This window comes from Scyliorhinus canicula, chromosome 4, assembly GCF_902713615.1.
Source record: "Scyliorhinus canicula chromosome 4, sScyCan1.1, whole genome shotgun sequence".
In the NCBI taxonomy this organism is placed as follows: domain Eukaryota; kingdom Metazoa; phylum Chordata; class Chondrichthyes; order Carcharhiniformes; family Scyliorhinidae; genus Scyliorhinus; species Scyliorhinus canicula.
Genome location: NC_052149.1, coordinates 62,361,896 through 62,380,070, shown reverse-complemented (window position 1 = coordinate 62,380,070; position 18,175 = coordinate 62,361,896). Strand labels below are relative to the sequence as shown.

Genomic DNA, 18,175 nt, shown 5'->3' with positions numbered 1-18,175 from the left:
TAACACTGACAAAAGAGTGAACAGACTTGAAACATTAGCTTCCAGTTCTCCCAACAGATGCTATCAGACCTGCTGAGATTGTCCAGCATGTTATGTTTCTTACTACAAAAGCTCAATTGAGGAAGGAACCAATTGCTCACATCAGCTCTGAGCTTTTGGCTCCATTCTGAAATTCACATAAAACCACTGTTTTATGGCCACTGTGATGGAGCAATGGAGGAATAGTTTAACTACATGGTTTAATGTGAATGGAGTTCCATTCTGAGATGGACCATATGAAGTGCAATGTTAACTTTTGAGGTTTGTGACATCATGCAGTTAGTTGAGAGTGTGGTTACTGTTTCTTGGAGTTAGCAAGGCCAGTATAAAAGCATCCTATTTCACACACACTCGGCGGGATTCTCCGCAAATGTGGAGAGTCGTAAAGGCAGCCTCCATGCCCCCTCCCGGGACCCGATTCTCCCCCCCCCCCCCCCGGGCGGGGCAAGCACGGCATCGTGGGCTTAGCGACCGTCGCTAAGCCTGCGCGCCAAGGGTCACGGCGGCTGACGCGCACGATGACGTCAGCCGCGCATGCGCGGATTGGACGGCTCCAACCCGCGCATGCGCGGATGACGTCATCACGCAGACGCGTCAAACCCGCGCATGCGCGGGCCGTCATGCCCCTCAGCCGCCCCGCGGACTGATCCTGCGGGGCGGCGGAGGAACAAAGAGTGCGCGGGTATCGGACCCACGGCCCGTGATCGGTGCCCACCGATCGCGGGCCCATGCCACCCTTGGCACGGCCGTGGTGCGGCTGTGCCAATCGGTGCCATAGTTGTCCGGGACGGCATTTTGCGGCCGTTTTCACGAACGGTGAGAGCAGGTGTGTTTGCGTTCGTGGAAACGGCCGTAAAGGCCTGGGAACTCGGCCCATTGGCCAGGGGAGAATTGTTGTTCGCCGTAAAAAACGGCGAGCAGCGATTCGTATTGTGGGGCGGCCGTGGGGGGGGAGAATAGTGGGAGGTCGGGAAAAATGTCGGGAAGGCCCTCCCGCTATTCTCTGACCCTTCGTGGGCAGCGGAGAATCGAGCTTTCAGAATTCATTTGATACAAATAGTGTGACCAATCCAAATGATCTTCAAATTCATATTCATAATGTTGACAGAATGAAATGATATGAAAATTGCTTATTTTCACAAGTAGGCTTCAAATGAAGTTACTGTGAAAAGCCCCTAGTCGCCACATTCCAGCGTCTGTTCGGGGAGGCTGGTACGGGAATTGACCCGTGCTGCTGGCCTGCCTTGGTCTGCTTTAAAAGCCAGCTATTTAGCCCTGTGCTAAACCAGCCCCTTATCATGCTTTTATCATGGATACCTTCTTATGCAGGCATTTAATAAATTGTAAATGCATGTGTGCATTTGTTTTTAAAGAATAGTATAATTTATTTCTATTTTCTTTTCGTTTTTTTCATTTAGATTCATTTTGGTAAAACTGAAAGATCTGTGTAGATACTCTCAAAAGTGAAGAACAATAATGTTAGCTTTTGGATATCTGGGAAACGTGTCAGGGTGGGGGTCAGGGTGGGGATATAGTGAGGTGGGGGCAGTGGGGGAACGTGGTGAGTGACCCTGAAAAGAGTTCTGAAATTGTCAGGTGTGAATGCAGGCTTGCTGGACGGCCTGCCTCTGTACCCTGGCACTTTGTCGACGATATCAGCTCCTAAATCCTCGCCCCTCGCATCAACTTGACTGGCCCACATACTCACCGTGCCAATCCATCCTGTCTCATGCCCCCAGGCCCATTCAAGCCCCCTATGGCTTTCTATGGCCAATAGCCCCTCATATCCTCCATGCCAACCTATGGCCCTTTTATAGTCCTGATGCCAACTCATTCCCAACCATCCAGCATCCTTTTCCCTTACACTGACATTGGCCATTTGCCCAGTATCCACCGTGGGCAGATCTCATACCATGCCAACACTAAATAATGTTCTTAAGTATCCATTGATGAATTCAATATTTAAAAAAAAACTCATAACCTATTCACTATATTTAACTTCCTTTAATTCCTTACGAAAAAAAACATTTGTATTCATAATCCAACTTCATGGTGTTTATGACAACTTGAAGCTGTCAATCAGACTGAACTGATAAGCACCCCATTGTGATAATGATAGATTGTGAAATCAGTCATGCAGCCCTAATTATGTAATGATAGCCTTATGTCAACAGACAGAGTGAAATAGCAAGTACTATTTTTTATTTAACACTGCAGATGGTGAGCAGGATTCACCGTTTGTGTGACTGGGAGACTATGGGCTGGATTATCCGGTCGCCAATGCTGAAATCATGTTCGGCGATTGGCTGGAGATTGCCCGTTCCCAACCAAATCGGGGGCGGCGTCGCTTTCTCGATGCTCCGCCCCCTCCAAGGCAGCGTACTCGGAGAGTATGCCATGCCACGTATCGACGGCCTCAGGACATTGCCTGAGGTCCACCCCCTGATGCTCCGCTCCCGACCGGCCGAGTTCCTGACGGTATGGGTCTCTCATGGTCTCATCTGTTGCGAATTCAGCGTGGTGGCTGCGGACCCAGTCCAGCACCGCCACAGTCGGGGAGGGCCGATCCGTCGGCGAGGGGACTTTATTAGGGGCTGGGGCACTGTTGGGGGGGGGGAGGTGGTCTGGGGTGCCCGTGCCAGCCAAAGGGGGGGCTATTTCACAGGCTGTGTGGCCTGTATCAAGTAGCAAGGCGCGGCCCCTGCAGGCCGAAGCCGTGCGCATGCATGGCCATGGACCTGGCAATTCTCCGGACCATATCGGCAGCTAGAACCGGGTGCTCTACACTGCCGGCATGCTAGCCCCCAGCAAAACGGGGAATTGGTGGCCATTTTACGCCATTTTGTCACCGTTCCCACGCCGGCATGGAGACATAGCCCCAGAATTGGGAATTCAGCTCCATGTTCTCCCGCCAGAGCTGAATTGCACCTGATTTGTACTTGCGCTCAGAACGCTAATGAGGAAGGGAGTTCCAATCCTTAGTCAAGCAAATTTATGCATGCCGAGGATTGTGCAGGGGAATCCCGCTATCGGGGCCCATCATGAAATGAAAAATGAAATGAAAAGAAATGAAAATCGCTTATTGTCACAAGTAGGCTTCAAATGAAATTACTGTGAAAAGTCCCTAGTCGCCACATTCGGGGAGGCTGGTACGGGAATTGAACGGTGCTGCTGGCCTTCCTTGGTCTGCTTTAAAAGCCAGCTCTTTAGCCCAGTGTGCTAAACCAGGCCCGTGTCATCTTGAGCGGGTGGCCTGATCATGAGGTCCATGGCTGGGCCCCTTCCCCAATGCAATTCAGACAACCTCCCGTTCCCCCCTTCTCAACTGGAGACCCCCACTAGATATCCCCTAAATAGAGATCCCCACCAGAGATTCATGAGGACCCAGTGAATATGGGCAGTGATTCTCCAAAAATGTGGCTGGGGCTATGTCCCCATGCCTGCTGGAAAACGGGCACTAATCGCTCCAGACTTTTTTCAAAGAGTCTAAAGTGATTCTCCAATTTTAAGAGGGATAGCAGGACCCTGGAGTGCGCCCAGCAGCTCCTGCTGCCAATACGGGGCCCTGCACATTCGGCCGCGGGTCCTCGCATGCACGCGACGACCAGCCGCCGGTCCGCCATGTGCGCGGCAGCCGTTTTCGCGCAGGCCCACGGTCAACATGGTGGAGCCATACGGCGGGCCGGCACGGAAGAAGATTCCCCCCCCCCCCCCCCCCCACCGGATCGCACGTGCCCGCTGATCGGTAGCCTGGCCGCCTAAGAGGCCCCACCCGGAGTCTGATTTCCCCCCCCCCCCCCCGCCCACCCCCACCAGGATGGCCAGCGCAGCCTCGAGTCCGAGCTTCTGCCGGGTGGATCCATACGGGAAGCACACCGACGGAACTCAGCGGGAACTCGGCCAGTTGCTCGCGGAGAATCACTGTGGGGGCCTCTGTATCGGAGCCGATCGTAGGTCTGAGACCCCATTCTCCACCCCCACACCGAGTGCCATTTCGACGCTGAGGTTCGGAGATTCCCGACCATGGTGTCCAGTTTTTGTCCCCTAATATTTAAAGTCAGGCATTTGAATTGCCTGACAGCCTGCCAATTCTCTTGACAGTTTTACCAAACTAAATGGTTCTAAGGAGTTTATCCTGTCCATTGTTAACAATCCCAAAGGTTACCTGACCTCTTCCCAAAGGAAACCTGACCTTCCCTGAAGGTCATGGGATAATTTCCAAAAAGGTACCCTACCTCTCCAAAGAACTGCAGTTGACCTTCTCCTATCATGGTTAAAGTACACAAGCCACGTTTATGAAATCCCACTCACCTAAATCAGATCCGACTAAGTCAATTGTACTTTAACGTATGCAGTTGCCTCTGTGAATCACAGATGTGCACTTTAGAACCTGGCCCATTCCCTCCCCTGAAAAATGGCAGAGGCTGTGTTTGGGGGTGGGACTTCTGAGAATGGGCCTTTGCCATCTTTATCACAAAGAGAGAGACTATGTGAAGGTTCTGGCCTAAGTTTTGCATTTTCAACTTTTACGTCAAGTGCTTTTTCCGTTTATAACCTGTTCTACAAGGTGTGGCCATCGCTTCGGCTTATTTTTAGTATGTAGCTAACAATTAAGAGTACTGGTTGAAAATGAAGACATTTTGAAGGGAAGAACTTATTCAGTGAAACAAAAAATAATTTATTTTGTATGGAATTTGTTATTTGATCAGAAATGAGCAATTTATGTGATTGCATAGATCCATTTATTCAACAAAAACAGGAGAACAATTTATCACAAAATAATCTGACAGAACACTAGTCCTAATGCAGTTATGCGAATCCTGAATCAGACAAAACTATTCATTTCATAGGATTGCGATCTTCATCTTAACCATTAGTGGGATTGTATATATGTGCTTTTTGTTGAAGTAATTGCAATATAACGTTACTTGGAAAAATGTAAGTTAAAATTATCTTCAAAGTATCTAAAATATCTGTTAAAATCATGCATTAAAACTCCAGGATTAATAATTGAATTGTAATAATAATGTTGGTGTATCAAACATAAAACAACCAAGGTAATTTTTATTACTCTACCTCAAACATTTGCCTCTAAATTAATTAGTTTTCCCTTCATCAAGTTTACAGGCTTTTAAAACCTCAGCTTGGTGTTGCCTGATGAATTTTTCACTGAACTTTTTTGTTTGGCCCTTTCAACCTTGGAGCCTTTACCTTTCATTGCGGAATCTCTGGAGAACAGTAGCAAACTAAGCGCACTTAGAATGTGCAATGATGAAAGTTCCGATGTTGGGTGCGATTTAAAGGGAAATAAATAAGTCCCATTTTGAAGGCTTTTAGCGGGTGTTTCCTGGAGCCTGCAGCACCAAGAATGACCTCACTATCAAACGGAACTTTTTTTTACCTTGATGACGAACGCCCCACCGAGGCTGCACTTACCTCATTTGGTCAGTGCAGGAAGTGTTCGGGTGCCATTTTTAAATGCCGCCCCGATCTCTCAACCCCACGCCCCTCTCGGACTGCACTCCTCAGCTTTTGAACCCTCCCCAATTCTCTAACTTACCTGGAAGGAGGTTCTCGAGCAACCCCCTTACCGCACCTCATAAGGCCAGGGCATCCTGGCAATGCTCCTGTCTGCCTGGCTGTGCCATCTGGGCATCCTGGAAGTGCCAGACTGGCACTGCCAAGGTTCCCAGGTGCCAGCGGGAGTGCTAGCTTAAAACCCTGCCCAGAGTCTGACCACCTGTCGGGCACCGACATATTTAAGTGAGCAATATGCAAATCTGGATCGCACTCAGTGACGGCGAGATCCAAATCGCGACATCTCACGCGACATCTCACAAGATCTCGTTAGATCTCACGAGGTATTCCGAGCATCATAAATCCCGTGAGATTTAACTGCCTAGTCACATAACTGAGTTAGGCACAACAAGTCCGTTCAATCACACCCATGGGGCGCGATTCTCCGCAACGATCGACACCGGCGTGTTTCACGACGGCGTTGGAGGCCGCTCCTCACCCCCTATTCTCCCCCTCCCCCCTCCCCCCGGGGGGCTAGGAGTGACGGTGCGTTGGGGAACTCGGCCGCCGGGCCTTGACGCTGGCGTCAAGGCGGCGCACCGATAATGACACGGTCGGCAGCGCCTCAGTGATGTCTGCCGCGCATGTGCAGGTTGGCTGGCGTCAGCCCGTTCATGCGCGTTTGCTGTCTTCCCCTCTGCTGCCCCGCAAGACGTGGCGGCTTGATCTTGCGAGGCAGCGGAGGGGAAAGAGTGCATCTCTTAGAGACGCTGGCCCGACGATCGGTGGGCACCGATCGCGGGCCATTCCCCTCCCGAGCACGGAACATTTCACCTCCAGGCTTAAAGTCGACATCGGTGCTGCAACAACTGAAATATGTAAAATAGACACAGCTGTAAAATATCATAAAGTTTCTTGAGGAGGGCAGCATGGTGGCGCAGTGGTTACAACTTCTACTTCCTGGTGCCGAGGTCCCAGGTTCGACCCCGGCACTGGGACACTGTCAGTGTAGAGTTTGCACATCCTCCCAGTGTTAGCGTGGTCTTCACCCTCGCAACCCCGTGGGTTTCACCCTGCAACCCAAAGATGTGCAGGGCAGGTGTGTGAATTGCGCTTTCACGTATCTGATCGTCAGTCCAGAAGTAAAACACTCGAACACGTCAGTAACGAATATTCGTTTATTCACGGCCGGGACAAATCTCTAAGCAGTCGGGTAACTACCTTCGAGAAGTGCCAAAATCCCAGAATAAGGACTGTATTTTTATACATTTTACAGCTTAGGGGTGGTCCCCTTAAATTCCTAGATACACCTATGATTTGGCAAGGATCCAGAACATGTACATATATGGAATTATTCTTCGAGGTCGGGAGGTTATTTTTGACATAATCATTAGCACAAGTCACTATTAATATTATTACAAAGGTTTTTGTATCCCATGGCCATCTGGCTTAACTCACTCCAAAGCCCATTCCTTTTACATCTCAATGTTTATTTGTTTCAACTGGTCAAACAAGCTTAATTGCGCTATCTCCGCAATAAAGTAACGCTTCCCATTCATTCCATTCTTTGACTTTTTGACCTCTCTGCTTTCACAGATGCGGGTCAGAACATTAAATAGTACTAAAGCCACACTCCCCTTTTTCCATCCCATGACCTTCTGATATCTCTGCTTTCACAGATGCCGGTCAGAACATTAAATAGTACTAAAGCCACACTCCCCTTTTTCCATCCCATGACCTGTTGACATCTCTTTCACAGAGCTTTTCAGAACTGTTATATTAACCCTATCAGTGAAGTTCCAAATGAAATCCACTTCTACATTCCCCCCTTTGATCATTCCATGATCACATAACACTCAGGATACTTTAGATGGAAATGAGAGCGAGGCGGAGGTACTCCTCCTCTACTAGGCTCCGGCAGGATGCCACTTCCTCATATAGGTCAGGGATAGGTGGAACCAGTTTTTCTTTTTCGTCTAGGGCGGATCTCTGAAGCATCTGTGGTAATGCAGTGGCACCCAAACGGTTGCATAGGCATTTCACACCAGTAGCTATGATACAGAGCAACAAACAGATGGTAACGAAGATAATGAGCCCATGGAATAGGTAAGTGGCCCAAGAATTGGACCACATCCAGCCCCACCAGTCAGCCTGACCGGCGAGTCGCAAGCGCTGTACTCCATCTCTGATATGGGTTACCAGACGCGTGATATTCTCTGAACTGTCTGGAATATAACCCATTCAGCCGTCTGTTCGATCGAGAAAGGAACAGATATCAAGGGAACGCCTCCATGGGCATGGGTCGGGACCTGTGTACATACCCAGCAAGAGGAGACACCCACTTTCTTAGCATAGACATAGGACATAAACAGAAATGAATTTGCCGTCATATGGTGCGTTGCCCGCTTCCTTCTGGAAGGTGAGTAGGGGTGAGTAGTCCTTGATGGTAAAATTTGTACCCTGTCCTTATCAATGCACCGGTGGTTCCACCTGCATGTGTGGCGATCGTACATTAGAACCATGTACGTAATCAGGAATCGGCGCTTCTGGTCGTCGGGAGGAACAGTGGTCGGGCAGTTTCTGATAGCGGTGGTGATCCATCGGAGATCTGTCGTTGTTCCACATCGTGGGGTTCCTTCCCGGCACATGGGTGGGTGTCGGCTTCCGTACAGGCATCTCCTTCTTTCGGATGCAACGAGAGAGAGCAGGGTGGCGAGTATTGTGACGGCGAAGAGGGGCCTCATCCTGGTACTCGTGTTCCTAGGACTTAAAGGAAAAGTTTAGAACATCATGGATACTTAATTAACTTACAATGGTGCATATGTACCCATGCGTTCCGGCCCTCCACTTTTACTGCAGTGGGGGTAGTGAGTAGAACCTGTAGGGGACCCTCCCATCGAGGTTCCAAACCTTTACGTGTCCAATTTCGAATTAGGACATAATCCCCAGGGTTGATGGAGACATCATGAGTAATGGAGGGGACTTCTTCCTGGGTGGCATGAACTCGGGAGTGTAATCCTTTCAAAATTCTAGTTAGTGTTAATATATAATTAGCCATCTCGGTAGTCATGTAATGGAATTGAACATTCCGTGGAACACTGCTGTCCCAAGGCGTTCGAAAGGGTCTGCCATATAGTATTTCCGCTGGGCTTAGGCGAGTTTTTCCTGCGGGGGTGGCACGTAGCTGGAAGAGTGCTAAAGGCAGGAGTTTGAGCCAAGTGGCCCCAGTGTCTGCTTGTAGTTTAGCGAGTTTAGTCTTTAGAGTCTGATTAGCCCTTTCCACCACTCCAGCGGCTTGTGGTCTGTAGGCACAATGAAACTGTTGCTTTATTCCAAGCAGAGCACAGAATTCCTTATTGATTTGACCTATGAAGTGGGGACCATTGTCAGAGCTCAGCCGGGCTGGTATTCCAAATCGCGGAACAATTTCTCGCATTAACACCTTAACTACTGTCGAGGCCTTGTTATCCGTAGTCGGGTAGGCCTCGATCCATTTGCTAAAAGTGTCCACAATGACTAACACATATTTATAGCATTGACATCTTTCCAACTCAATGTAATCCATTTGTAGGGTCTCAAATGGACCCTCAGGTAAGGGGGTTGTGCCAGGATCACAGGGGACGGCCTTACCGGGGTTGTGCTGTTGACAGATTAGGCACCGACTGCTAATTTGTTGGGCCATTTCTTGCAGTCGTGGGTGCCACCAGCTTTTTAACAATATGTCCCCTGTGGCACGAGCTCCACAGTGAGTTGCAAAGTGTACACATTCGGTCACCCAGGCTGCTAATGCATCGGTCATACATGTTTGTCCTACCGGGGTGACCCACAGCTTATTTTCGATATCATATATACATCCTAAGTTTTTCCACATATTTACAGCAGTTGCAGGAGCGTCCTCCTGCATTTGGATTATGTCAGCAATGGTTGGCATAGGTTTTTCAGAGGGAGACTTTTCCAGGGGGGGGTTTTAGTCTGCCTCATCATTCTAGGCACCATTAGTTTGCCAGATTTAGAAATTTCTTTTGCCTTCTCGTCCGCTCTCCTGTTGCCCGTTTCCACCAGTCCCGTGCCTTTTGTATGCGCTGCGCATTTTATCACCGCTATCTTGTCTGGGAGCATAAGGGCCTGCAATAACTGTGTTACTAACTGCTGGTGTGAGATGGGTGTACCAGCGGAGGTTAGAAATCCTCTGTTTTTCCATCACCGTCTTGATCGATGATTGCATAGCCAGATTGTCTATCCCCCCTTTCGCCGACGGAAGAACGTCCATCGGTGAAAAAGGAACAATCTGCACTTGGGAGGGGTATATCGGAGAGGTCGTCTCGAACCGAGGAGACTTCCTGCAACAGTTGCAGACAGTCATGAGTTGGGTCGAGCATGTCTGTGGGAGGATGCGTCAAAAAGTCAGCAGGGTTGATAGTGGTGCAGTGGGCAAACTGGACTTTCGGGTTATTAAGGAGAGCAATCTCATTTGTTCTGACGAGCCATCGTGAGATGCTGAGTCTGTAGCTGTCCCAAAAGAGCCGTAACAGAATGGGAACTATAGACAGTGATATCTTGTTGGAGGGTAATATTAGCAGCCGATTGCAGGCTGTTGTAGATAGCTGCAAGAATTTGAGTACAGATAGGATAGCCAAGGGCTACCGGATCGAGTTTAGAGGAATAGTATGCAACCGGGCGACAGCGGTCACCGTGACGTTGGGTCAGGACAGCTGTGGCGCAGTCGGCAAGGACTGTGCAATAGAGCTGAAAAGGGCGATCATATAAGGGTCGACCAAGGGCAGGGGCCTGGAGGAGTGCCTCCTTGAGGCGGTTCTGCTAGTGACTGTTTGTGATCAGCGGGCACTAGGACCCTGCGGAGCCATGCAGTGTCAATTTCAACGCAGCAGTTGCGAAGTCTGCCGCAGCTGACTGCTGCCCAGCACAAATTCTTTATCTGTTTATTCTGAGACCAATGTAGTTCTGAACATACTGAGTTACTCATAATACTGATCACATTCCAGGGGCGGTGGCGGAGGTGGCCGTGGAGGCTGTGGAGGCTGTGGGGGCCGTGGGGGCTGTGGGGGCTGTGTAGGCTGTGGGGGCTTTTGACGTCCCCCGCAATTGAACAGAGGTTCCTCATCCCCATCGTCCCCCTCCTCCCAACCTTGCTTCGCATTGCTGACCGGCGCCGGGGTAGGAGTAGCATTCTTACGTTTCTTATATTCTTTACATTCCCTTTTTAAGACCTCTACTGTTTTAACAATTCCCCCTTCAGTGAGGCCAATACCCAATTTTGAGGCATTTTCCTGCCAGCTAGCCAGTATAGATGCATCTTTCACTGACTGACAGTATTCCCTCCACAAGGCAATTAATTTCTTTGCGGTGGGTTCTTGATAATACAGAAAAATGTGTCATTTGAAACATGAAAGTCTGGCAATATCTGGTTTGAGAGGGTACAGGGAAAGATCCCACAAAAGGTTAATAGCAGCTGCAAAGAGCAGGGTTATAAAATGCAGATTCTTGCTCACAAGCAGGTTTCAGCAGACACACAGGCTTCATGTGGTAAGCTAAAACAATGGCTCACACCTTCATGGAATGTAACTATCTCAGAAAGCATCTGAAAAAGCATGGATGAGAGTTTCAATTGCATTAAGTGACGAATGTTTAAAACAGGCAAGTCTTTCAAGTCACAACCAAGTTAAATTTTAGCATACAGCTAAAAGCAAAGTTTCACACCTTAATTGAAATAAACTCTCTTAGTAAACAGCTGGAAAGAATGGAAGATGCCCAGTCGAATTTAGTGTCAATTTAAGGGGTAAAATTCTACGAACATCAAGTTAATTAAAAGAAAATTGGAGATGACCTGGCTACGAGAAACATCATTTAAGTCAAAATCAAAGGCAAAGTTATGAACTGGGGACAATTGGAAAATTAAACGATTTGAAATCACAGAAATAAAAGTTAACTATTGAAACGAAAGCATTTTTTAAAATCAGATCTGAGAGGAGACGATATGCCCAAAATGAATAACGAGTTGTAGTAAGATGTTTACATCAAAGATACTTTTAAACTATCAAAGTGAAACAAGCCCATATACAATACAGTCGTTAAAACTTAATAACTCTTCGAAAGAGAATATAAACCCAGGGAGCAGAAGCAGCAGCACTCTGCAACAGCAACAGGAGAGAGAGAGAGACGCAGCCGGCTGGAGAAAGACAAGGAAAGCAGCCGAGTTTAAACAGCTAATACAACTCAAGAAGACCAGATTTTAAGTGGTTATTAGCTTACTTCACTTCCTTAATAACGCAGGACCCAGGACACCAATGCTATTAAGGGGTAAGTAGGTAAAATTCTTCGGTGAAGGTATGGGTTATACCGGGGGATAGGCTCCGAGAACCCCGCCCGTAACTTCCAGAGAACGCTGCCTGGAATCACGGCGGCAGTCCCGTCCGGAGCCCACAGCCCGGAATCGTCCCCTAGCAGTCCTGAGAACCCCGCCCGTAACTCCAGCGAACGCTGCCTGGAATCACGGCGGCAGTCTCAGGCTGCCCCTAGCAGTCCTGGCAACCCCGCCCGTAACTCCAGCGAACGCTGCCTGGAATCACGGCGGCAGTCCCAGGCTGCCCCTAGCAGTCCTGGCAACCCCGCCCGTAACTCCAGCGAACGCTGCCTGGAATCACGGCGGCAGTCCCAGGCTGCCCCTAGCAGTCCTGACAACCCCGCCCGTAACTCCAGAGAACGCTGCCTGGAATCACGGCGGCAGTCTCAGGCTGCCCCTAGCAGTCCTGACAACCCCGCCCGTAACTCCAGAGAACGCTGCCTGGAATCACGGCGGCAGTCTCAGGCTGCCCCTAGCAGTCCTGGCAACCCCGCCCGTAACTCCAGCGAACGCTGCCTGGAATCACGGCGGCAGTCCCAGGCTGCCCCTAGCAGTCCTGACAACCCCGCCCGTAACTCCAGCGAACACTGCCTGGAATCACGGCGTCAGTCCCAGGCTGTCCCTAGAGACGATAACCGCAGGGTTCACTCACTTACCCTCTTTAAAACGGGTTCGCTGGACTGACCTGGATCTCGCAGAGGCTTCTCGACAAACCAACGGCAAGGCTGAGCAACGATCAAACTGGTAGTAGGCGAATACCAAGGTGGAAAAGAAATTTTTACTCACGTTGGGGGCCAAATTCGTCCTCTACTTTGAACGAGCTCAGTCGATTACGCCGGTTAGTTGCGCAGACCCCTCTGGAGATCCCCGTACGGGCCACCAAATGTGAATTGCGCTTTCACGTATCTGATCGTCTCCAAAAGTAAAACCCTCGAACACGTCAGTAACGAATATTCGTTTATTCACGGCCGGGACAAATCTCTAAGCAGTCGGGTAACTACCTTCGAGAAGTGCCAAAATCCCAGAATAAGGACTGTATTTTTATACATTTTACAGCTTAGGGGTGGTCCCCTTAAATTCCTAGATACACCTATGATTTGGCAAGGATCCAGAACATGTACATATATGGAATTATTCTTCGAGGTCGGGAGGTTATTTTTGACATAATCATTAGCACAAGTCACTATTAATATTATTACAAAGGTTTTTGTATCCCATGGCCATCTGGCTTAACTCACTCCAAAGCCCATTCCTTTTACATCTCAATGTTTATTTGTTTCAACTGGTCAAACGAGCTTAATTGCGCTATCTCCGCAATAAAGTAACGCTTCCCATTCATTCCATTCTTTGACTTTTTGACCTCTCTGCTTTCACAGATGGGGGTCAGAACATTAAATAGTACTAAAGCCACACTCCCCTTTTTCCATCCCATGACCTTCTGATATCTCTGCTTTCACAGATGCCGGTCAGAACATTAAATAGTACTAAAGCCACACTCCCCTTTTTCCATCCCATGACCTGTTGACATCTCTTTCACAGAGCTTTTCAGAACTGTTATATTAACCCTATCAGTGAAGTTCCAAATGAAATCCACTTCTACAGGTGGATTGGCCCTGCTAAATTGCCCCGTTCATTGGAAAGAAAATGAATTGGGTACTCTAAATTTTTTTTTAAATTAAAGTTTCTTGAGGCCTTGATTGCACTCTTGGGTGGACAGGAAAGAATCCATTGGCACTATTTTGAAGTGCAGTGGATTATCTAACATGTCTTGGCCAATACCTGCAATCACCATCACTGTAAAATAAAATCAAAATACTGCAGATGCTGGAAATGACAACAGGAAACATTGGGAATACTCAGCAGTCCTGAATGAAAGACGGAGCTCTGGTTATCTCTCTTGACTGTTCCTGCCAGAAGCCATTCCAGCAGCTTCTATTTTTATTTCACTTAAAAAGACAGATTAACTGGTCATTATCACATCACTGTTTGAGGGAGTTTGCTGTACATTTCCTACGTGGTAACAGTGACTTCACTTGCTGAGGAGTTCTTTAGGACCTGCCGAGGTTGTGGAAAGCGTTATACAAATGAAAGTTTGTCTTTTCTTTCCTCTCTTTGTCAGCTGGTTGTTGCACCTCATCGGTTTCATTATAATGAGGCTCAAGTTTCAATTTCCAGGGCACTCCAACCTCACCATTTAGAGACAGGCCACGGACACCCACACCAGATTTAAAAAAAAAGGAGAAATAGCCCCAAAAAGTGGGCAAGAAATTTTAGCATGATTAATTCGATTTGAATTGTTGGAAAAGACTCATCAGTACAATAGATCTAATGTTTCCAGCACTTTAACATTAGACACGTGTTGATGGCTGAGGTGCCATTACCAGTGTTGATGATTGAGGAAAATTAGACAAGAATGAAGCAAAACCTTGAGGTGTATTTAACTCATGCCATTTTTATGTGGTTTATTAGTATTATTTCAGTTAATATTTTTAACAAGAAGACTTTTTACTGTGAGGTGTGATGTGTGCAAAGTATGTTTACCAACATCATTTTTAAAATTTCTGATAAATGTCTGAGCATTTCTGGAAAGGTTGACTTTTTTGATGACTTTTAAAGAAGAAAATCTCAGGTGGTTTCGGCAATAAATGTAATAAATATTGGAGCTCCGGTAACAGCTGTCTAATCCCCTCCTAGGTATCTGTAACACGAGTCGGATTTGTTCCACAGGTATTTCACACCAATAGCTGGTGGTATCTTAGCAACCAACATGATAAAATCTCAAGTCAGAAAGAACAATAATACAGTAGAAGCTTTGTTGTAAAACAAATAACCATGCAATGTGAAGCAAAAGACAATCTTCTGAGAATTTGTTACATCTTTCTGATAAAAAAATATTACAATAGCATTGTGTTTTTTTAATGTCCATTTATTGGGATTCTCAATTTTAACAAAAAAATTGGATCAAACAAATGGTACAGCACAAAACAATAGTCATTACATAATTGGGAACAAATAAGACTGGATGATTCAGGGACAAAATCCCCCACCATGTTTCTTCCATGGATAAATGTCCTGTCTGCATCCAAACAGGATACAGGCAACATTATAGACCTACATCTCCCCCATAAATATGAAACAAAATGATAGAAGAAGAAACCAATACCTAAGAAGCCCAGTGCTAAGGGGAAATCGCTAACAACTAGAGCGCAACTTAAACTCTTCTGTAGATCCAGACCGGAATAGGCAGCTATCCAATACCTTTTTAGAGAGCAACATGACAAAAAGCAAGACAAAGAGATGGCCGGGAGAATCAAACCTTAATACTCAGCTTAGGGTCTTCCATGAAAGGAGTATAAGAGAAAGAACAAGAGCAAGAATCTGAACTTCTATCATCCCACCTCACAGTCCCAGATCAAAGAACAAAACAGATCAGTGGACCACCAGCACCAGTACCACCCACAAGAGGCCAACAGGATGTCGCGGGACCAAAAAGGATTATTAACCCAATCGTAAGACAGGGGAGAACCCTCACTTCAGGATGGGAGGGCAGTCAGAGCAAGCTACAGGCTGGACAGCATCCTGGGAGGGAGGGAGAGCATGTGCTCTCCCCACACCCCACTCCTGGAGTTGCAGGACTCCCCCTACAACTAGGACCATTCAAAAGAAGAAAGGATTAGTTCACCCAAAAGCCAAAATAGGCCCGTTTTTGAGAGCCCATGACACCAAGGACCACCATCCAACACCACCACAGCCAACCCTCCCAGGCACCAATACTAAGAGAGAAGTAGAAGCAACGCACCCAAAAGCAGAAAAAGAGTGAAGAAGTTCAAGAACTAGCATAACTAACCTCTTGGACTCACATACCACCTCCTAAGATGCCAACATTTCTGACTGACCTCACTCATGAGCACTGACAGCAGTTAGAACAGTCAAAGCTCGAAACTCCTATCAGAAGAAACTACTGAAGGGGAGTCCAACTTATTCCAGTCCTCAACAGGATAATACACATCCCTACTGGGCCTGAAGAAGAAAAAGGCACAGCCAAAGATCGATTAGCTCACACTGGGGGAAACCTTGCTCGAATATAGTGTGGACGGAACTAATCCTACCAACCCTCCACTCCTCCTCCCGCAGCTCTGCTTGTCTTTCACCCCCCCCCCCCCTTCATCGGATACATTAGGATAAAGATGCTGCCCAAATCATGAATTTAACATGATATAAATTTATTAAATCTGGATAACCAACGGTGCAGGATATCACACCAAATAATTCACTTTCCTGCAAGTAAATAAGTTAACAAGATCAACAGACAACAACATAATTAGCAGAAAGCCAATTCCAGATGACAACTGAGATGCGGGAGAGCCAATTCCAGATGACAACTGGGATGCGAGGAAGTTATCAGGATAAAGACTTCTCCATTGTCACACAAAAAAAGCAGAAATCAAGGATTAAATAGGATCAAAGACAGTGAGCACTCGCATTCGGACAGGTCAACATTATTGCTCGCAGCCGTTATCTGTCAGAACACACTGCACCATCAGGGCGGGGGGAATCCTCCCAAAAGCAGCTGCTCCATTACTGAAAAAGCCCTGCCCCAATTCCTTCCAACCACCATGAATCAAAGGATTTTAAAAAATAAATTAGAGTACCCTTTATTCTTTTTTTCCAATTAAGGGTCAATTTAGCGTGGCCAATCCACCTACCCTGCACGTTGTTTTGGGTTTTGGGCTGAGACCCACGCTGACATTGGGAGAATGTGCAAACTCCACATGGACAGTGACCCGGGATCAAACCCGGACCCTCGGCACCATGAGGCAGCAGTGCTAACCACTGTACTACCGTGCTGCCCCTGAATCAAAGAGGATTTAAGCATCTTGTCTTGACTCAATAATGCAGAAATATTGACCAACAAATCTCAGGACATATTTTGCGTATGCCAAGAAAAGACCTAAAAGGAATGTGCAAATGGATAGAAAAACTTGCTAAAAGATGAGCAAAGTCAGAGCTCACGAAAACGCAGCCGTGCCCATGCTCACATCATGTGAACCCCAAATTTAAATTTAAGTTGTACACTGTTTTGCATTGGTCAACTCTGTAATAAGCCTATGCAGCTATTTGGCTGTATTGGTATAATTTATGCTCCAAATTTTCTAGTTTACATTGTGTAATGTTAATGTTTCTTTCATAGCTGCAGACATTCAATGTGTCCTCAAAATGTGCAAATGTTCAGGATTTGATCAGTGGAGCTGCAATGGCACAGGTGCTTAACCAAATGTAAGTCTTTTAATTTTTACATTTCCCAATTAGCTTGGGTTGAAAATTGGATTACAACCCAAACAGAGGGTGATCCTAGTGTCATGCAAGTACCTAGTGAGGTCAACAGAAGGACCACAGGAAAGGTCCACTGGCTCATCAGGGTAGTACCAGCGAGCTGTGTGAGTGACAATCGTGCCCCAGAGGCGTACGAACATATATAAACATACAAAATAGGAGCAGAAGTAGGCCATTCAATAAGATCATGTCTGATCTGTTTGTGTTTTAAATTCCATGTTGTCTTCTACCCCCGATAACCGTAGGTTCTTGTTAGACAAGGGAATCAATCTACCTCCGCCTTAAAAATATTCAATGCCCCTGCCTCCATCATTTGTGAGGCAGAGAGTTCGAAAGTCACACAACCATCTGAGAGAAAATATTTAACCTCATCTCTATCCGAAAAGGCAGACCCCTAATTTTAAAACAGTGTCTCCGGTTCTGGACTCATCGACAAAAGGAAACATCCTTTCCATGTCCACTTTGTTGAGACCCTTCAGGATCGTATTTACTTCAATCAAGTCACCCCTTCCTTTTCTAAACTCCAGTAGAAACAAGCCCAGTCCGTCCAACCTTTCCTTATAAAATAACCCGCTAATTCCACGTATCAATTTGATAAATGTCCTCTGAACCGTCTGCCACATATGTGCATCCTTCCTTACATAAGGAAACCAACACTACACACAATAATCCAATGTCCTGTAAAATTGAAGCACAACATCCTTTCTTTTACATTCAATTTGTCTCTTAATAAAGGATAGCATTCCATTAACCTTCTTAATTACTTGCTGTATCTGCATACTTACTTTTTAGTGACTTTTAGCACACCTAGATCCCTCTGCACCTTGGAATTTTCCAGTCATTCTCTATTTAACGAATCCTCTGCTTTTCTATTCTGCCAGCCAAGTTGAACAACTTCACATTTTCCCACAATTATTCTTCCAA

General features: G+C 47.0%; 1 protein-coding gene across 2 annotated transcripts in view; it reads left to right on the top strand.

The window, feature by feature from the left end:
- The window catches only part of hook1 (hook microtubule-tethering protein 1), a 105,390-nt gene that overhangs the window by 10,697 nt on the left and 76,518 nt on the right, over positions 1-18,175 (top strand). For both annotated transcript variants that reach the window (XM_038794343.1, XM_038794344.1), the window contains exon 2: positions 17,109-17,194. In XM_038794343.1, the coding sequence (XP_038650271.1) occupies positions 17,109-17,194 (86 nt within the window). The remainder of the gene's footprint in view (positions 1-17,108; positions 17,195-18,175) is intronic.